Source organism: Polypterus senegalus, chromosome 18 (assembly GCF_016835505.1).
Source record: "Polypterus senegalus isolate Bchr_013 chromosome 18, ASM1683550v1, whole genome shotgun sequence".
NCBI lineage: Eukaryota > Metazoa > Chordata > Cladistia > Polypteriformes > Polypteridae > Polypterus > Polypterus senegalus.
The window spans coordinates 7,978,171-8,000,505 of NC_053171.1; the positions used below are offsets into that span (position 1 = coordinate 7,978,171).

Genomic DNA, 22,335 nt, shown 5'->3' on the forward strand with positions numbered 1-22,335 from the left:
GCTTCACCCACCTGTCAAGTCTCTGAATTTCTTTTTCGCTTCGGCTCTCTCCTCGGCGTCAAAGTACCACACCGTAATGGCGTATCTGCAGGGACGAGAGAAAGGAGTCGGAAAAATAAAGAAAGGCGTCAAGAAAACGGCAACCTGTCTAAAATATTTGGGAACGTCAAGGTGAGGAGGGGCCAGCTTTTCATTTAACGCGCCCGCCCCCTGCTGGACGCCGACATTAAAGACTCTGTAAACCAAGATTCTCTTTTTTTTCCCCTTTATTAGTTTAATCCATGGAGTCTGCATGTTCTCCCTGTGACTTTCCTTTGGGTGGTCCGGTTTTCTCTCACTGTTTCAACTAGCCATGTGTGCACGTGTGTGTGTGTATATAACCAATGACAGGCTGGCATCCTGTTCCATTGATGTTCCTGCCTTGTGCCCGATGCCTGCTGCAGACTCCTGCTACCCTGCCCTGGATAACTATCCATCGATCCATCCATCCATCTTCTAACCCGCTGAATCCAAATACAGGGTCACGGGGGTCTGCTGGAGCCAATCCCAGCCAACACAGGGCACAAGGCAGGAACCAATCCTGGGCAGGGTGCCAACCCACTGCAGGACACACACAAACACACCCACACACCAAGCACACACTAGGGCCAATTTAGAATCGCCAATCCACCCAACCTGCATGTCTTTGGACTGTGGGAGGAAACCGGAGCGCCGGAAGAAACCCACGCAGACACGGGAGAACATGCAAACTCCACGCAGGGAGGACCCGGGAAGCGAACCCGGGTCTCCTAACTGCAAGGCAGCAGCGCTACCACTGCGCCACCGTGCCGCCCCCTGGATAACTAGGTCAAGGAAAAAAAAAAAAAAAGAATGGGTGGGTGGACGTGGGCACAGAGGTGAATGAAGTCTTGGACCACTGGCATAGCTCAGTTCCTGAGAGGCGAGTAGTAGTAACGGGCACAGCCCACTTCATAGCACAGGCCTCTTTAGTAAGTCAGCATGGCTTTGTCAGGTCAGGTGTAGTAAGCCTGACACATCATCAGCAAACACGACACAAAGGACACGACCCTCGAGGCACTGGCAGATCGCCAACTATGTGACGCACACGTTGGTGGGGTGCTTGTGGGTCGGGCAGTGATGCAAACACACCACCTTGTGTCCAAAGTTGGTGCGGCAAAACCAACATCATGCACAGAGTCCCTTAATAGAAGAATTTGGTAAGCTTGCCTTTTTTTTTTGGGGTAACACTATTAATCCCCGAGGTGGAAATTGTCTTTCTGCATGGCCATTGGAGGTCGGAGTGCAGGGTCGGCCATTGTTCAGTGCCACACCCTGGAGTGATTAAGGTTAAGAGCCCTTCTGGCAGTAATAGGATTCGGACCAGCAACATTCCAGATACCAGTGGTCGGTTTGTTCAGCCAACAGCTAAGCCGCCTGACATCTCCTCCAGATCCTTCATAAAGGTTCGAGGTTTCTGCTTCATGTCCGCGTCTCGGCTTTGTGTTGCCGATTCCCACAACTCTCTGCAAAATGAAGGACTTTCCGACTTCAGCCCTAAATCACTTCCCCTGAATTTCAACTGATTTGGGAGGTTGGGGACCAGGAATGCTCTCCGCTCGACTTTCTGGTGTACTCGGATATGGGGATGGATATTTGAGGAGTAAACCGCAGGACAAGGAGTAGATTTTGATAGGATGTTCATTAAAAGAACCATCAACAACAAATTAAATTATTAAAAAAGTAGAATAAATTGGACTCTGCAGCTGCATGAATAAAAGGTAAAGTTCCACTTCTGGTTAGCAGAAAGAGCCTAAAAGTTTATAGAAATGGACATTTTGTACTGAATACTTGTATGCAAAAATTCTGTTAACCGAAGTGAAAGTGAAGTCAAGTTATCGCGTTTACACGCACACACACTTCCATAAATTGTATTTTCGTACTCAGGGAGGTTGAGATTCATCAAAATCTTGAAATGGAATTTCTTGGACAAAAAAAATGAAATCTGTAATGTGTGGTGGGCTACCCAGTAGGACACTAACAGGTTAAGAGAACCCGAGTTATTGTGTGCAGTGAGGGTCCTTTTAAAATCGGGACCCTCTGGGATTTCACTTGGTTACTCTTATTGTATGGAGCCCGTTATGGATCGAAAGAAAAAGGTCCTCTCTGGATCCTCCGTGCAGACCAAACGTGGTTCCCTTTGGGCATCGCTCTGAAGATCCGCTTTAACACTTTGATTTTGAAGAGAGGACACTCGTAAAAAATAAAGGCTCCAAACTGGTTCTTCAGGCGATGCCATTGGGGAACCACGTTTGGTCTGCAGATCAGAGAGGACCTTTTAGATCCATAAACACACAAGGCATGAATAAAAGGTGAAGTACCACTTCTGATTAATGGAAGTAGCCCAAAAGATGATAGACACCGATGTTTTGTACCGAATATGCACAATTGGGTTGAGCGAAGTGAAAGCCAACTCAAGTTATCGCGTTTACACACGCACACACAATTCCATAAATTGTATTTTCAGACTCGGGTCGATCTAAAATGTTGGGATTCATCAACATCTTGAAATGGAATTTTTAGACGATTCCAATATTGTCCCCATACTTTGTACACGAGAAAGTAAAAAAAGGAACGTATGGAGGCGAGGCGCCCTGCTGAGGGTCAAGGAGCAAACTGGACACGGGGATCAATGGGCAGGCTTGTGATATGTAAGCCTCACTAAGTCACGCCGCTTACTGCAACGGCTGAACAGTCAAATATGGAGAGCAGCTCTCTCGGAGATGTGCAGTAAGTCGCACAAGCAGGTGGTCGGACGGCACACACACCTTGTGGAATAAGACGGCTGCACCTCATGTGGATTTCGTCTGTCTGACCAGAAAAACAGCAGCCGGTCGAAGATCGGCTCCACATCCGCTACGTAAGACTTGCCCTCTGGGAATATTCGTAAAACTCCTCCATGATCCTGTAAAGACAAAAATGAGTACAAATTAAAGTAAGACTGAAGCAAACAACAAAATAAAACCACCGCCACGCTACTCAATTCAAGCCTCTTCAAATACAGTCGCGTGTCACTCGACGATGACATACGGCTCTGATCAGGGCGTCGCGAGTCAACACATTGATGAATATCAAGGGTTGGGGTTGTGCCTCAGAGTCTGGTAGTCATTTTCGTTGCACCGACTTGGGGATACGAGGCGGTGCGCCTGCAGCACAGCACACGGTAAAAACCTCCCCACACCAGCAACACGCAGGGGCCGCGCTCGGTGTCACCTTCAGCGATGACGCGTCAAGTATCCCCCTGATCAGACATAAGCTGCCCAAAGCTAACCTAACCTTACGTAACATAAGTTAACATTCCCATAATACACTCAATTGCCCAAAGTATTCAGGCGTTCCAATCACTTCCATGGCCACAGATGTAGACCATCGAGCGCCTCGACGTGCAGACGGCTTCTACAAACATTTGTGACAGAACGGGTCACTTTCAGGAGCACAGGGAATTCAAGCCTGGCATTGTGAGAGGATGCCACCTGTGCAGCAAGTCCTTTTGTGAAATTTTCTCGCTACTAAATATTCCACAGACAACTGTTAGTGGAATTATAGCAAAGTGGAAGGAATTGGGAACAGCAGCAACTCAGCCACCAAGTGGTAGGACACAGAGCGGGGACAGCGCATGCTGAGGTGGGCAGAAGTCGCCAACTTTCTGCAGTGTAGACAAAGAGAGCTTCACAGAAGGAATGAATGGGTCTCCATGGCCGAGCAGCTGCAGCCAAGCCGGACATCACCAAGTGTAATGCAAAGCGTCGGATGCAGTGGTGTAAAGCCCACCACCGGACTCGAGAGCAGTGCAGAAGTGTCCTCTGGAGTGACGAATCACATGATCCGATGGACAAGTCTGGCCAGGAGAACGGGACTCGCCTGACTGCATTGTGCCAAGTGGAACGTTAGTTTATGGTGTGGGGTTGTTTTTCAGGGGTTAGGATCGGCCCCTTAGTGCCAGTGAAAGGAACTCTTAATGCTTCAGCATACAAAGCCATTTTGAATAATTTCATACTCCCAACTTTGTGTAGAACAGCTTGTCGGATGGCAGCACTACTGGGCACACACCAGTGCACAAAGCAAGGTCCCTAAAGAAATGGAGGAGCAAGTTTGGTGTGGAGGAACTTGACTGTCCTGCACAGAGAGACCCTCCGATAGACCATCTTTGGGATGAATTCAAGCGGAGACGGCGAGCGAGCTGAGCCTTCTCGTCCAACATCAGTGCCCGACTTTACAAATGCTCTCAAATTCCCATCAGCCACTCCTTCCTACACTTTGTGGAAGGCCTTCCCAGAAGAGCTGAAGCTGTTAGAGCTGCGAAGGGTGGGCCGACTCCATATTAAAAAGGGGACGTCAATAAAGTTCATGTGTGGGTAAAGGCAGGCGTCCCAATACTTCTGACAGTATAACGTACATAAATCACCTAAATTGATACCAATTATTGCAGCACAATAATAATAACAAACATTAATACTGCAGCATGACCACTTAAGACAGTGTTTGGATGCTATTCAGTTTCATTTATTTCACTTCTATGGAGGCTAAAGCCCAGCATCACTAACTGGGATGTTAACAGAGTCGTGACTTTAGTTTGTGTAGCACTCGCAGTGTGTATTGAGCAGACGGGCACAGTCCAATGCCACGGTGCACACACACTACTGGGCTCCAGAATTACAGAGCTTAAGTCAGAAGGCGGAGGAGGAGAGCAAATTTCTAAGAAAATTGACATTTTATTTTTTTACCTTTGCATTCCAGTTTTTGTTCAAGTAGTAAATGCAGGTAACACAACGGCCATCAGCGTTCGGGTTGTCCACATGTTTCACATACCCAGTGCCATTACCCGGGTAACAAGCGACCATTGCCTGCAAAACAAAAGAGAAAAAGTGAGAAGATGTGAACACGGAGAGAACAAAAAGGTATAAATAAGGATGCCTTACGCTGCGTCCACACCGCTACGTTATCAAAAAACGACCTTCATCCCCACCAGCATTTTCACGTCTATACTCGCACTATAAAAACAACAACCGAAAACAAACACGACATAGCGATTTGCCTACACAAACTGGCAGGTAAGGTCCTTAAAGGGGTGCTAACGGGTACCAACGATGGGATCGATCTCAAAATTGTACCAACTCTTAAATTCTTTGCCTTTTGCACAAGTAGGCAGCATTCAAACTGAACAGGACGTCATTAAGATGCATACGCAACACAACACGCCTCTTGGAAGGCAACTCCTCTGTGTCCGCCATGTTGGGAGTCTGGTGATCTTCTGTGAAGGGTGACCAGTCAGGGAATGAGATGTGGTAAAGAGCCAAATCCAATGGAGGGAGGGGCCTTGTAAGAAGTATGAACCAATCAGTGAGTAGATAGATAGAGGCAACAGAATTTGGTGAGAGAGAGAGAGAGAATTTGGTATAGTAGGCAGGATTAGATAGATAGATACTGTAGATGTACTTTATTACCTAGTGCCCGATCTAAAGTCAATTCCAAATATTGTTTTTACTGAAGTTTTACAGTAAAAGTTTAAGTATTTGCGTGTTAATTTCAAAACCAAACAGAACGAAAACGTATAACGCAGCGAATACCTGGAACGCAACATGAAACATAACATTCTTTCAATTTATTACGTTTTACTCCTTTACTACAGTTAATTACTCGCTGTAATGTAAAATAGTTACTTCTATTATGCATATGTAACAAATTGCCATGAAAATAACAATCTGTTTAAATTGTACATCCGCTTCCCCACACGTGAGCGGCAGAGCCATTTAGTGGCTCGTGCGTAGCGCCCGCCCGTGGGTTGGCGAGAAAAGTGAGCAGCCTTAGTTTTCATTAAAATAACGTTTTCCAAAATGTGGCTAAGAAGAAAATAAAACTGAAAGTGAAATATTTTTCTGCTCTGCGACGCCACGCCGAGTTCTCTTTCTCAGTTCAGATGCCCACTACCCATTATGCATGGTAAACACGAAGAAGCTCGTTCGAAGGCGGTTTACAAACAAACTCACAGGTCGCGTCCATCGCCTAACTACGAGTCAACTTGTATTTCACTTTTTTTGTCCACCATTATTAACCTTTTTTTTTTTATTTTCTTACTAGGGGGGCAAACCCCCACCCCATGGAGCAACCCCCAGTTGCAACTATTAGTAAAATCTGTAAATGTACAAAACAAAAATGTACTGGAGTCAAAATCCTGAAATTCTATAAATATGTAAAAGAAAACTTCATTATTACTTAATGCAGTAAAAATCATGAAATGAGAATAAAGTATTCACTCTCTTACCAATTGGAGTATTCCCGTTAAACGGAGGTCCGCTGTGCTCGAGTATTTCTAAGAGACGAAATAAACGATCCTTTCGTTTTAATTGAGGAAAAACCACAACTTTCTTGATATTTTAGTTTAGAATTTAAAAACAGAAGAAGAAACTGAAAATCTAACATCATCACATTAAAGTTCAATAAATTCTGAAAAGAATGATACAAAACGTATATAATAAGCCCGATTTAAAATGTGACATAAAAACGTTGCACTTTTAGGCTTAGGATTTTATGTATGTATGTATAGAACTGATTAAGCGGGGGGCTACCCTGGCGGGGGCCCTAAACCGTCTTATAATTAATCATCGCTTAGGATTTTAGTAGAGTTGTGAGGCCTCAAACTTCACACCCCAGCGACGCGGTGTAGAAAAAGACAGAAAAAAATTCTTAATAAAAGTCTTCAAGTTTTAAAGGCAAGAAGGCACAATGAAGGGTGCAGTCAAAATCTCACAAGGGTGCACAATGGCTACGCCGACACGGCCATCCCCACACTGCCCGAGGTTTCACAAGCGCTCAATGTGCAAGTTCACGTTGCAGGAAATGAGGTCGGCGTCCACAGGCGCTGGGTTGTGCGGCGCGCGCGCGCCTCCATTTTCCGCAAAGCGGTACGTGCGACGAGGCAGGAGCCAAAAGCCGCAGGGGCGGACGAGCCCCCCCCCACCTGCTACTGATAAGGCATTGGGCTGGTCGAGCGACTGGAGTGACTTAGATGGCGGCGCTTGTGGTCAGGATTGTTTCAAAAGAAAGCCAACAAGAAGCGAGGCAAAAAAAAATTCCCCAGACGTCTGCGACCCGAGGTGACCTCACGAGGTGCGTAACGGAGACCTAAAAACGCCAAGTAGGATGGAAATAAAGGAAGCACAGAAGACAGAAAAGAAAGACGTGTGGAACATCTAAGGAAAGAACTGAAAGGTGTGAAAGACCCCCATCACACACCTGACTCAGCTGGAGCGGTTTGTTCAGGACGAGTGGGCCAAACGTCTCGCGGAGACCTCCAGGAATGGCTGCTGTGCAACGAAATAGGAGGTGCAGGGTCCCGTCAACTGAAATAATCAATGGTGGGTGTTCTGCCCCTCGTGCTGTTAGCTGTTACTTGTTGAGCTGTGCCCCCCTTTACCTCGTCATTTATTAACACACCGGTCACTCACGTCCCACACTCGCAGTGCTGTCATAAAAGTCTACGAAGCTCATGTGAAGCATGTCGGCCCACCCCATGGGTCTCACGTAGGCCCCAAAACGGTCTCATCTAAAGCGTATCTTTAAGGAATATAAGCCCCTCGGTCCGGTCAGTTGTGGTACGCAGTGTCTACGCGCTTCTCTTTGTCTCGATCCAACCGTGGTCATCACTCGCCTTGTAAGCGTCTAGTAAAGCTTTATTGTTTAACGTACATTGTCTGCCGTGTATTGCTTTGTAAATTATTATTTATTGTCCGTTTCTTTTGTATAAATTTCAGTTTACAACAACGAGGTACGGCCAGCGAAGGTCTTCAAGAAAGCCCACCCTTGTCGTTTTGATGAGGACGTGCCGAGTGAGGCAGAGAAGTGGGTGCCGAGGACTTGAGTCAGCTTCACAGACCCACTGGGGGTTCTTCTTTTTTGTGGAGGGGAACCAACAAATTTGCCCCCCCATACACACACACACACACACGTCTGTCATTACTGTCACGTGTACACGGCATCCGCTTTAGGAAAAAAAAAAAAAAGCACTAATACTTTTACTGCCCAAAGCAGAACACCCGCCGCCTCGACATGACCCCCTGAGGAAGAACATCATCAGCAGCAGCAGCAGGCAGCAGCAGCAGCAGCAACAGGTGCCCCGACTAACCTGTCCAGACCACAAACCCCACCCAGAAATATCAACTGCTCAGATGTCTTCTGTGGTTAAAGAAAGAAAAAGTGAGGTGACACCAAAGCACAAAATGTCCACAGCCCACCCTCCCATTTCCTGTAAGCTTTTCAGACCTCCACACCAAGTTAGCCGGGGCCAAGACCCCCATCAGCTCAGGGTCCCGAGGCATTTCCACAGCACAGACAGGTTGTTCTGTTAAGTACTCGTGTATACCCCACCGTAGACAACTTAATCCAGGCGAGGGTCACAGAGGAGGTTATCGCCGCAGTCCATCGTAGGGACCACTCACAGTCACAAAGGCCCACTTTAGAGCTTCTGCATGTCTGTGGAGATCTGGGAGGATGACAGCAGGCACAGAGGAAGAAGGATGACGACAGGACTCAAAACACTGGACACGGGGGTCTTACGAGGAAGCTACGCCATTGTGTCGCCTCTCTATACAAGGAGTCAAAACGGGTTTGAATAGTCCAGCGCGCCGCCATCACGTCATTAAGGGCCAACCAGCACATCCTGAACTTTCAAATTCACAAAAACAAAACTCTGAATGTGCGTCAATCCTGTAAAGCGTTAAAACGGCCCCTCACGACCCCTGGCACACAGTGCTACACAATCCCCCCTCTAAAATGTCAGCACTTTTGTCTAAAATAACCAACTTCTCCAAAGAAGAGTGGTGTGTGTATGCACAGTAAATGATGGCCAACATTAGCCCGTTTCATTACGGCTTTACAGAAACGGAGTTCATTCAGTGGAATCCCCCATTGCTTCCTGAATGCATTGCGCAATGCCAGCAAAAACAGGTTGGGAAATGATGATGATAAAGAACAATGGCCATTTACAAAATACAAAAAACAAGTATGAGCTCGTTTGTATCTTAACTCTTGCTTGTCTTTTACTATACCCAATTGCCTGAGGTTAAAAGTATAGGGGGTGGCACGGTGGCACAGTGGGTAGTGCTGCTGCCACGCAGTTAGGAGACCCTTAAGGGTTCGCTTCCCAGGTCCTCCCTGCGTGGAGTTTGCATGTTCTCCCCGTGTCTGCGTGGGTTTCCTCTCACAGTCCAAAGACATGCAGGTTAGGTGGACTGGCGATCCGAAATTGTCCCTAGTGGTGTGTGCGTCCTGCGGTGGGCTGCTGTCCCACCCGGGGTTTGTTTCTGGCCTTGCGCCCTGTGCTGGCTGGGACTGGCTCCAGCAGAACCCCAAACCCATGACCCTGTAGTTAGGATAAAGCGGGCTGGATGGATGGATGGAAGTTATTGTTACAAAATACAACATACAGTACGTGTTTCTATCCATCTATATGGATACCACCATGGATATTATACACACACACCCACGCCATACAGGCACACACTTTATTCTGTCAGGTTTCATGCATGTGGGCCAGCATTGCTCACTAAACACCACACACTTCTCCAGCAGGCATCCACTGTCAACATTTTTTGGGGGGGCTGGGGGTCTACCCTTGAGAGTGCAGCACAATGCCACCCTAAAAGGAACAAATGGCCAACTTCCACAAAGTCACACCCGTTTCCCAAACATTCATGGTGCGAACTTGGGCTTTCTGAGCACAATTAGCCTCCCCCCAAAAAACAAAAAAGGTTCAAAATGCCCTCTTTGGGGAGAGTCAAACACCGGCTAGTTACACACGGAGAACAAAAGTAGAATTAATTTATTTATTTATTTGATTGATTTAACAAAAATAGTTTGTGGCACAAAATAAGCACAACAGGGCAACAGCAACAGTTGAGCAAAGGCAAAGCAAATGTCCCAATGCACAAATCCAAAGGGAAAATAAATAAATAAATAAAACTGGGAGCGACGTCCCCTCGGACACTGGGAGGAGTCATTCATACAGGTAAGCCAAACAGCAACAGTCGTCATGATTACTATTATATGTACAAGAGGTTATTTTTGATCATTTTATGGTTTCTTGCTACTGTATTAAGTTTTCAGGTAATGTGCCGCTAAGGGTTAGCGGAAGGGCCCCAAAGGTTGATAGAAACTTCACTTTTGAATGTAATGTACGTACGTATGTATGTATCTATGCAAAATTTGGTTGACCTCATTCACAGCATTCTCAAGTTATTGTGTTTATATACACAGACACACACAATTCAAAAAATGATATTTTTGGTCTTTAGCAGGTCTAAAACATCGAGATTCATCAAAATCTCAAGGTTGATTTTTTTACTTTTCCAATACAAGAAAGTAAAAAGAGAGCACAGATCAATAATGGAAATTAAAAATTAGCAGAACTGCCCAATGCCAGCCCACTCAATGAACTGCAAGGGACTGTGGGTATTCCTCAGCTTTTCTAGGGCGTAGGGGAGTCCCTTGATGGTGATTGACAGGTGACCCCGCCTCTTAGGGGACACACCCACAAACTAGGGGACACACCCACAAACTCAGCACAGCCTGCTCCCAACCTACAATAGCTGAAAGAAGAGGTAAAGTGCACTTCTCGTGTCTAAATGTCTGTTATGCAGTTCACAGTAAACAAGCTGTGGGAGTTTCCAAAAAAATATTCAATCTGATTAAGCTGGGTGCCTTAAAGGGGTCTTAAGCAGACATGACTGTCCATTTACAGTCAGTAGAATAACCAGAAAAACTGAAAACACACAAAGTGAACACGGCGGTCCTTTCAGCCAAAGGGCTTGTTAGTCAGAGCGCCATATGTTGGAATAAACCAACGGTGACCTTTACATTCAGGTATTAAGACAGCGTGCCCGCCATTTGTGACCTTTGTCTGCCTGTCGGACAATGGCAAATTCTAAAAGACCCCTCTCATTGTGGCAATCAGAAACAGACGGCAACAAGCTCTCTTTGTTAAATATCGGACAGAGAAGACGAAAAAAAAATTATTTTTTGTGGGCCATTTGAGAAAGTGCCGGCTCATTAAAACGTTTGTCATTTCAGTCGTGTTCAGAAATGAGGCACAGTCTGCGAAGGCTCTGTCCTTGACTAACAAGCCATGGAGAAGGATTCATTCAACGGGAAGTAACATAAAATAATTCTGGAACACACTGCCCCCAATACTCGTCTGCACTTCACTTTATGTAGCGTCACACACCTCACGCGGTGCCTACGGGTGGCACATTTTTCAGACTCTCAGGGGGTCCCCTTTGGCAGCAACGCCGATCTGGAATATAGAAAGTGACGGGACGTATCCTTCATAGAGCTGAAAACTTTCTATGTAAAAAGGAACCCCACAGCACACACCTCACAACACCTTTTCCAAGACAACAGAGCAGTTACAGTAACGGTGGGATTATGCAGAATTGCCAATCAATGAAAATAAATTACATTTACCTTACAGAATGTGTGTGAACCACTGCTGTGTTAAGAAAAAAGAAAAAGAAAAAATAGCATATTTATTTTATTGTGCTACTATACTCAGCACAAAAAGAAACGTCCCTTTTTCAGGTCTGTGTATTTCAACAATAATGTTTTAAAAATCCAAATAACTTTACAGATCTTCATTGTAAAGGGTTTAAACAATGTTTTCCATGCATGTTCAATTAACCATAATCAATGAATTAACATGCACCTGTGGAATGGTCGCTAAGACCTTAACAGCTTACAGAAAGTAGACATTTAAGGTCACAGTTCTAAAAACGCAGGACACTAAAGAGACTTGTCTACCGACTGTGAAAGATGCCCAGGGTCCCTGCTCATCTGTGTGAACGTGCATTAGGCCTGCTGCAGGGAGGCATGAGGACTGCTGAATAAATTGCCATGTCCGCACTGTGAGACGCCTAAGACAGCGCTACAGGGAGACAGGAAGGACAGCTGATCATCCTCGCAGTGGAAGACCACGTGTAACAACACCTGCACAGGATCGGTACATCCGAATATCACACCTGCGTGACAGGTACAGGATGGCCACAACAACTGCCCGAGTCACACCAGGAACACACAATCCCTCCATCAGTGCTCAGACTGTCCGCAATAGGCTGAGAGAGGCTGGACTGAGGGCTTGTAGGCCTGTTGTAAGGCAGGTCCTTACCAGACATCACCAGCAACAACGCCGCCTATGGGCACAAACCCACCTTCACTGGACCAGACAGAAGTGGCAAAAAGTGCTCTTCACTGATGAGTCACGGTGTTGTCTCACCAGGGGTGATGGACGGATTCGTGTTTATCGTCGAAGGAATGAGCGTTACACCGAGGCCTGTACCCTGGATCGGGATCAATTTGGATCGATGGCTAGGGCCATTCCCCCCAGAAATGTCCAGGAACTTGCAGGTGCCTTGGTGGAAGAGTGGGGTAACATCTCACAGCAAGAACTGACAAATCTGGTCCAGTCCATGAGGAGGAGATGCACTGCAGTACTTCAAGCAGCTGGTGGCCACACCACATACTGACTGGTACTTTTGATTTTGAGCCTCCCTTCATTCAGGGACACATTGTGAAACATTTTTAGTTTATGTCTTATGGTGTTGACTCTTTTAGTGTTCATACAAATATTTACACGTAAAGTTTACTGAAAGTAAAAACAGTTGAAAGTCAGAGGACGTTTCTTTTTTTTTTCTTGTGTGAGGCAGGAACAATCACTGGACAGGGCGCCAGCTCGTCACTAATACTGTGCCACCGTGTTCCTATGTTTAATAACCGGCTTTAACTCCTGTCATCATGAAAATGTATCACGTGTACATCTCAGTATTTTAATTATTCAGAGAGCTGTAATATCACAAATGTCACGGATTCTGTGTGCTGTTGGAGGAAGAGAGCCGTTTAAGAAGCACGTAGTGATTGACACACATGGAGCACATAAAAGAACAACAAAGAAGAGCATTTAACGTGCTACTTTAGTTATGATGGGATTTGAGAAACTAGTCAATTAAATGATTATGAAGTTTATGATGTTCTACTTTAATAACAAAATAAACTACGTGATTAAAGTTGACATTTTGTACTTTTTCCCCCCACTGTGTGCCTATTTTTTTTTTCTCTGTACCCTAATAAGCTTTCATATGACACTCAGACGGTGGGCTACAACTCGCCTTTTCACAGCGACTTCTTTTTTATTTTGAGTTTCTCTGCCACTCTGTCACTTGATCAACTTCCTTTTGTTGTTTATCATCCCACTGTTTACACCAACAAATAGGACGTTTTCTTTGCCTCCACTTGGTATTCACTAAACTTCTTCTATTTCCCCCCGGTGCCTTGGCCATTGCCTTTTCACAGAACGCTGAGCTTAAGGGCTATTTATATTAGATCTGCATATTCAAAGAGATGTAATTCTGGGAGGAGTTGGGGCGGGACAGCAGGCGCGTGCACGTGTTTTACTTTTCACACTGACCGTTATTTATTTAGAAGAACGTGGAAGTTGGCAAAACACAGATTTATTCATCTGGATTTTTTTGTGCATAAGCACATTTCCGCTTTTGTCCACACGCCATGTTATAGTGTGAGTTCTACACACGCCGTTATGCAGAAGGCCCCAGGAACCAATTTTACTGATGAATACGAACGTATCTGGTCAACTTAAAAACAACACGTTCACAAGATTGGACAGCTACAAGAGCTGGCACTAATAAACATGTAAAAATGAAACTTTTTTTGTAATAAATAAATATTTTATATATATATATATATATACATACACACACACACACACACACACACACACACATATATATATATATAACTGGTTGGATTGGCTCGTTAAGCCTTGAACTTCATAGACAGGAGTGTGCAATCATCAGTGGTCAAAGGTATTTAAGGTGGTCAATTACAAGTTGTGCTTCCTTCCCTTTGACTCTCCTCTGAAGAGTGACAGACAGCATGGGATCCTCTAAGCAACTCTCCAAAGATCTGAAAACAAAGATTGTTGAGTCTCCTGGTTTAGGGGAAGGCTACAAAAAGCCATCTCAGAGGTTTAAACTGTCAGTTTCAACTGTAAGGAATGGAATCAGGAAATGGAAGGCCACAGGCACAGTTGCTGTTAAACCAACCCAGCAGGTCTGGCAGGCCAAGAAAAATACAGGAGCAGCATATGAGAGGCAGGATTGTGAGAATGGTGACAGACAACCACAGATCACCTCCAAAGACATGCGAGAACATCTCGCTGCAGATGGTGTATCTGTACATCGTTCTACAATTCAGCACATCTGTATGGCAGGGTGATGAGAAAGAAGCCCTTTCTGCACTCACAACCACAAACAGAGTCGCTTGTTGTATCAAATGCTCATTTACACAAGCCAGATTCATTCGGGAACAAAGTGCTTTGGACTGATGAGACACAAATGGAGTTATCTGGTCAGAACAAAAAGTGCTTTGCATGGCGGAAGAAGAAGAAAAACACCTGCTACCTCCTGTCAAATTTGGTGGAGGTTCCACCATGCAGTGGGGCCATGTGGCTAGTTCAGGGACTGGAACCCTTGTTAAAGTCGAGGGTCAGATGAATTCAACCCAATAGCAACAGATTCTTCAGGATAATGTTCACGCATCAGTCACAAAGTTGAAGTTACGCAGGGGTTGGATATTCCAACAAGACAATGAGCCAAAACACAGTTGGAAATCTACAAAGGCATTCATGCAGAGTGAGAAGTACAATGTGCTGGAGTGGCCGTCACAGTCCCCTGACTTGAATATCATCGAAAATCTATGGGATGATCTGAAGCAGGCTGTCCATCAAATTGAACTGAACTGGAGAGATTTTGTATGAAGAATGGTCAGAAATACCAACGTCCAGAGTCCAGACACTCATCACAGGCTATAGGAGGACAACGTCTGGAGGCTCAAAGGAGCAAAAGGGGGCTCAACTAAGTATTGATGTCATGTCTCTGTAGGGGGGCCCACATTTATGCACCTGTCTAATTTTGTGATGATGCATATTGCTAATTTTCTGTTACTCCAATAAACTGCTGAAATACTACTGTGTCTGTAAGGCATGGCATATATTAAAAGGAAGTTGCTACTTTGAAACCAATTGCACACAAACTCTTTCATATGACTCTGTATGTGTGTGTTATATATATATATATATATATATATATATATATATATATATATATATATATATATATATATATATATATATATATATATAAGTGGAGACTTGTAATCTGGGCGAGTTTTAATTATTTAATCTATTTATATTAACGTAACTAGTATAATATATAAATAGATTCAGTAATTATGACTCACCCAGAGTGCAAGTCTCCACTCATCCATCCATTTTATTTCCAGCTCCGCTTATCCTGTTCAGGGTTGCAGGGAGCTGCTGCTTACCCTGGCAGCATTTTTGGTATAAAGTGGAAACCAGCAAACCCAGAAGATACCCACACTTGCAGATAAAAGTGTCAAATTCAGAGCAGAGGTGAAGCCAGAAACCGGCATCTGGGATCTCCACAGACTGAAGCCCCCGTCCCCAGTTCCTTTTTGCTTTTTTTGATTCCAATGACCGTCCCACACCCCCTAACGTTAACCACAGTGAAGCTCTGCAGCTCAGATAGACTCTATTGGTGCCCACTCCACCTAACTGGACCACCAAGGTGGAGGCTCCAGAGATTAAATTTAAATTGTGAGTAAGCCATAAGCCATTTTTAAATTCTAAAACTTTGTGGTTCCGGACTCTCTTCCCCCTCTTGAAGTTTTGCACACCTCAATTCATTCATCACTGATGTAAGGTTTGGGGTCCTCCATTGAAGGCGTGTTGCTGAAGTGATTGACAGTTCAGGATTAACCTGAAACAAATAATTGCATTGAAGGGCGGGGGTAGAGGAGATCTTTCTTTTAAAACTGCCGCACTCCACGTACACCGAGAGAACGTGCAATCCGCGCACATGCGGCGCCCTGCACAGAGTCCCACTTTGCACGTTCTCCTCGTACGCATTGCGTTCCCGCATACAAAACTGTCCACCTTATCGTCACGCTTTTAAATTACAGCTCGTCTGGGTTGCTTAACGACTGGCTGTTTTACTTTCAGTTTAATGGATTGCCTTACAGAAAACTGCAGACATATTTAGTCCGATCAAATGTCATCTTTTCCCTTTTCTGTCAGTCAAGCGTAGACACCCTGCGGGGCAGGTCATCCAATGCGATTCTCGTAGGCGAGAGAAGCCGGCGGGGGCGCGTGCACGTCAGTGTATACAAGCATTCGAACGCAAACATGCACGCGCGTCCGGCCCGCGCACTCCAGCTGGCTCTCTGCCAGCGCGCTGAGCTCTTAATGACAGGCCTACGTGCGGCGCGTGAGGCCGCCGAAGTCAAACACGAAGTGCCACACTTGAGACGGGCTGAGCGCCACCGACCGACAGACTGACTCATCGATTTCAAGGGAGCGCAGGGCTCGGCTCAGATAACAAATGAACTGGAAAAAAGGGGGCTTCCCGAATGGCTTAGCGTTTGCATCTAATCAATAGCAAACCGTTAAGGTACCGACTGCGGGAATCGCAAAGTATGCAGAAAACATCTGCGCATTACAAGTACGTGCGTGGTGGGATGATTAACGTTTATTTACTTACTTGGCTGACGCCTTTATCCGCGGCGACTAACCACATTTCAGATACAATTGGTTCCTTTTGTCTTGTTTTTCTCCAGATGGAGCGCAGGGTCACAGAGTGTCAGTAGCGGAATTTCAACTCGCAACCTCCGGGTCTGAAGTAAAGTACTATTCATATGAATCTATTATTTGGTCCGGGGCCAGATTTTTATATTATATAGTGCCGCTTGTTTTATACTTCTACGAATATTATCTATCAGTCTATTTATCTGTAATTACTTTTAACTATTTGGCTGATGGCGACTTACAACATTTGTGATTGAGTCACTTCCATTGCTTCTTTTTCCAGTTGCCCCACAGGCAGGTGAAGCGACTTGCTCAGGGTCGCAGAATTTGAAGCTGCAGCTTCAGGATTAGAAGTCCACTACGGCCCGCTGCCTGCTCGTCTATCATGATATCCACTATAGTGTCTTATCTGTCTATTATACAGTCCCTTCTAACTATCATGCAAGTACATTTTTCGATCTGTTACTTGTTATTTGGCTGACAACTTTATCCGAGGCGACTTGAAACATTTGAGATACAATTGGTTCCATTTCTTTTGTTTTTGCAACTGGAGCGCAGGCAAGTGGAAGTGCAAAGCCTTACCCACTACGCCACACTGCCTGCATATCTATCTAGATCAGGGCTGGATTAACCATTAAGCAAAAATAAGTACGTGCTTAGGGCATCAAGGGCAGGGGGGCACAATGGAAATTTTTCCATTGCCGGATTTCCCATGGAACATATGGTGCAAAACTGCAAATAGTGTGGCTGAACCAGGGTCCACAAAAAGGGGCTTCCACATTAAATTACAATAATTACATAATATTACATATACACATATATTATTCTGCTCCGTACTTGTAATATTTCTGTTGCACTATTGTATTGAGGATGACTTGTGTTCTGTTCTGTTCTGTGTAATGTGTTGTATTTACCCCCCCCCTTTTTTTTGACACCCTCTGTACGCCCCACCTGCCTGGAAAGGGGTCTCTCTCTGAACTGCCTTTCCCGAGGTTTCTTCCATTTTATCCCTACTAGGGATTTTTTTTTTGGGAGTTTTTCTTCATTTTCTTAAGAGAGTCAAGGCTGGGGGGCCATCAAGTGGCAGGGCCTGTTAAAGCCCATTGCAGCACTTCTTGTGTGATTTTGGGCTCTAAAAAAATAGTAATAATAGAGGTTAATGAAATATATTCATCTTGGGAATACAACAAAATGTGAATGTGGTATCAGTCCACTGAGGCTCAAATGATCTTTCTCTCTTTCTTGGTCATCTCGGCTGTCCCGTTTAGTCGTCTACTGTGCAGCTCATATATGTGGGGCACCAAAATCTTTGAAGTGCTTCGGGCCTCTAAAGGTCTTAATGTGGCTCCGATGAAGAGCTCTGTCATGGTGTCTTTCCCATCTCTCTCTCAATCTACCTACCTACAATATAGTGCCTTTCCTATCTGTCTGTCTACTTATTACTACTTGGCGGACATCTTTATTCAAGGCTACTTATGAAATTTGATATACAAGTGGTTACATGTTTACTTTGTTGTATATGAAGTTTAGGTAAAGTACGAGGTCGAGATTTGACGTTTTAGACCTCCCCGCATCTAAAAATACCATTTTTTGAGTTGTGTCTGTCTGTCTGTCTGTCTGTAAAGCCGATAACTTGACTTCACTTTCACTTTTTTTTTCAAGATTTGATTGACCCAAGTATGAGGTACAAGACGTAGATTTCTATCACCTTTTAAGCTCTCTCCGCTAACTAGAAGTGGCACTTTACCTTTTTATTCGTGAAGCTGCAGAGCCTGATTTATTCAACTTTACCTTAATAATAATTGTTCAATATATTATTAATTTGAATAGATGTTGATGGTTCTTTAACATCATATAAAAATAATCCTTGTCTTGCAGTTTATCCATCCCCATATCCGAGTCTATGAGAAAGTCCACTCCCAATTTTCGTTTTTCCAATTGCAGCCCAGGCAGGTGAAGTGCCCCACTAAGGGTCTCACAGGGTCCGTAGCAGAATTTGAACCCACAAGTCCAAACCCATGACCACTGGGCCACACTGCCTGCGTATCTACCAAGATATCCATCAGACTTGCCTTTCCTGCCTGCTATTTATAGTGCCTTCCATCTCCCAATCATTCACGTATATTTTCTTTCTATTTGTTACTACTTATGATTTGGTCAACGCGGTCATCCAAGGTGACTTACGGCTTTTGAGGTACAAGCAGATCCTTTTCTTTTGTGTTTCCAGTCTTTGCCAGGCAGGTGAAGTGCCCTGCTGAGGGTCTCACAGTGTCCGTAGAGGAGTCTGTGCCCACACCTTCAGGATTAGCCTTACCCACTGCACCACTCTGCCTTTTTAAAAAAAAAATCACATCAATTCAAGTCGCGTGCGGAATACAAAAAGTCAAACGCAGCGTCTCAGTTTCTTAGGAACAGACGAACAGCAGACCCGCCGAGTCAGAGTGCCAGCATTAAGCCTGGCATGTGTTTGTAGGTTGTGTCGTCGGTCAAAGCTTCTACGTGGTGGTCTTACGTTTGTAACTGGCAATTGGGGTGGCGGGGTGGGGGGGAGAGAAAGAGAAACGTGCTTTAAGATAAAGACAGGAAAGCTACAGTGTTTAAAAAAGCCACGGCATTGACATCCTGCCTCTTCATTGCAATTGTGACCGCTATCCTGTCACGCACTGCATCGGGTGGGTGGTCAACAGCCCCTCAATACAAGTAAATGCAAAGCGGAATGGTGGCAGGTGAAAGGTCACTTCATCCATCTTCAAAGCCGATTTAGCCTGAGCGGTGTGGAGGGGGAAGCCGCAGCACATCCCCGGGCAAACAAATCGGAAGCAGGGCAATTCCCTTGAAAAGGACGCCAGGGTGAACACACACACACACACAGACCAGGGGCCAATTTACATCGCCAGTCCACCTGACCGGCATGTGTTTGGGGGAAAAAAACCCCCACATGGACACAAGGAGAACATGCAACGTCCACACAGGGGAGGACCCCATGACGTGAAGCCCACCGTGCCACCATGCAAGTAAAAGAGATTTCCAAAAACACTGCAGAGCTAAACACCCGGAGCAGAGACATTCAAATCTTTTGTTTCAACTGTATTGTTATTATTAAAGCAAAGAGCCACTAAACACGTGGAGTGTAAAAATGGACGCTAAATGTGTGCACTCCATTATCACACATATTATAAGCGAGTGACACGCACAAACACTGCAACGTCCCACTTCTTTTGGTTTCGGATGGCCATGAGAATGCTGTCATTGGCACCCACCCCAGACCCCCAAACCACCCTAAGGAAACTGCGCCTGCATTCCTGCTTCAGGTTTAAGCCCCCAATACCACCTCCTTAAAAACGCGGCTTCTTTAATGGCACTTTACGGTTCTTTACCGAGTTGTGCGTTTCCTCGTAGCTCCAGTGCTTCACTGACTGAACACCATTCCATTCTGGGACGAGTTCTGTGCTTGTGAAGTTGTGCTTAAGGAAAAAAAAAAAAAAAACTTAAAATATTTCTCCCTATTATAATAAAAAAATTTTTGGGAAGAGAGACGAGATGCGATTTTCCTCAGAGAGATGTCCCACGAGACGAGACTTTGTGCCAAGAGATTTAACCAAACACCCGGGGCCGGAAATAAAAGACAAAGAGTAGATGACAAAGTAGAACGTCGTAAAGAATTCAAAAACGCTGGCGCGATACACGTGTGGAGCAGGTTAGAGATAACAGAAATATGAAAATTGAAAAGTCTCAAAAAATTGATAGTAAAGATCGCATTAGCGCAAAAAAAAAAAAAAATGGAAAGGATTACTCGGTGAAATAACTGAACAGTGAAAAGAGATCAGATTTAAACCAAGTCAGAGACTTGTAGATCGTCTAATTCCTGTTGCCATCAGTAGTGTTTCTTCACAATGAGGAGGCGTATCCACGGGAATTAAAAGATTTGTTTGGTGAAAGTGAAATCCCGCGAGAGAAAACTTCCAGCCCTGCGAGACAAGACTTTATGCAAAGAGATTTAGAGAAGTTCCGCGCACATCTAAAACATTGACAACTACACACGCGGTCCAGTCATTTCTCATTTGTGTGAATGTTATTGTCAGGCACAGCTCGTGTAGAGAGAAAGAACTGAAATTCACTCACGGGCAGTTATACGTTGCGTTGTCACGATGGAACGCCAGACATGAAATCAAAATTCAGTGCGATATTGACGAAAAGGTAAAAGTGAAAATCGATCGAATATCTGGACAGAGGTGATATGACAGAAGTATGTAGAGATTGTCGGTCTTTAAACTTCAAGTCGGAGACTCGTAGATCGTCTAATTCGTGTTGTCATCAACAGGCCTATCCACGAGAATTAAAAGATTGGTTGTTTGGCGAAAGTGAAATCCACAGACGTGAAGTTGCGGGCGTTTAGTGCGGGGGGAGGGGTTGATTTGGCCTAGCGAAGCGAGTAGCGGGTAAAGCCCCTAAATTGGAAAATCAGGAGTGCCCCCTCGACTTTCTCACAGATTCCGATATGGGGATGGATATTTGAGGAGTAAACCGCAAGACAAGGATTCTATTTTGTACATTAAAGAACGATCAACAACAAATCAGATTAATCATATATTGAACAATTATTGTAAAAGTTGAATAAGATCGGACTCTGCAGCTGCATGAATAAAACATTCCACGTCCACTTAACGGAAATAGCCCAAGAGTTAATAGAAGTCTGTACTTTGTACCAAATACTTTGTATACGAGAAAGTAAAAAAAAAAAAATGAAACCTGTAATGTATAGTGGGCTACCCAGTAGGACACCAAAAGGTTAAGAAAACGTGAACTTCCCTCAAGTTATTGTGTGCATTGAGAGTCCTTTTAAAAATCAGGACCCACTGGGATTTCACTTGGTTTACTGTACGGATCAAAAGAAAAAGGTCCTCTCTGGATCCTCCATGCAGGCCAAACATGGTTCCCCTTTGGCACCGCTCTGAAGATCCGCTTTAGCACTTTATTTTTAGGAGTGTACCCTCTTATAAATCGAAGGCACCAAACTGGTTCTTCAGAGCGATGCCATTGGGGAAACCATGTTTGGTCTGCATGGAGGATCCAGAGAGGACCTTTTTCTTTTGATCCATAAATACACAACCAGTCAAACGTTTGGAGTCACCCAGACATTTTCACGCGTTTGACTGGAGCAGCAGGGTGATGTACCGCGTTAGCCAGTAAATGAGGGTCCTTTTTTGCTTGACTTCCCGTTGCATCCATAATGGCTAACTGGACAGATTACAACAGGCAAACTTTCAAGGCAGCTCAGACCCTACTTCTCCAGGTGTACCCTTTTTTTTCTCATATACAAAGTACAAGGACAGTATCGGAATTGTCCAAAAATGCAACTTGGAGATTTTGCTAAATCGACGTCTTAGACCTCCCCGAGTCCCCGAATACCACTTTTGGAATTATGGCCGAGTGCGAGTGTCTGTGTGTATAAACACGGTACTGCGAGTTCGCTTTCACTTCGGCCAACCAAATTTTGCAAACAAGTATGATGTACAAAACGTCGATTTCTATTAACCTTTGAGCCCTTTCTGCTCACCAGAAGTAAAAGCCAATCTTAGAAGGATAAAGTTTTAAGCAAACACTAGTAGGAGTTT

At 44.8% G+C, this 22,335-nt stretch overlaps 1 protein-coding gene across 2 annotated transcripts in view; it reads right to left on the reverse strand.

Annotated features, from left to right (window-relative positions):
- Positions 1-22,335, reverse strand: part of egln3 (egl-9 family hypoxia-inducible factor 3) — a 29,487-nt gene that overhangs the window by 1,490 nt on the left and 5,662 nt on the right. For both annotated transcript variants that reach the window (XM_039741369.1, XM_039741368.1), the window contains exons 2-4: positions 4,782-4,901; positions 2,826-2,962; positions 12-85 (exon numbers count right to left, since the gene is read on the reverse strand). In XM_039741369.1, coding sequence (XP_039597303.1) covers positions 12-85; positions 2,826-2,962; positions 4,782-4,901 — 331 coding nt within the window. The remainder of the gene's footprint in view (positions 1-11; positions 86-2,825; positions 2,963-4,781; positions 4,902-22,335) is intronic.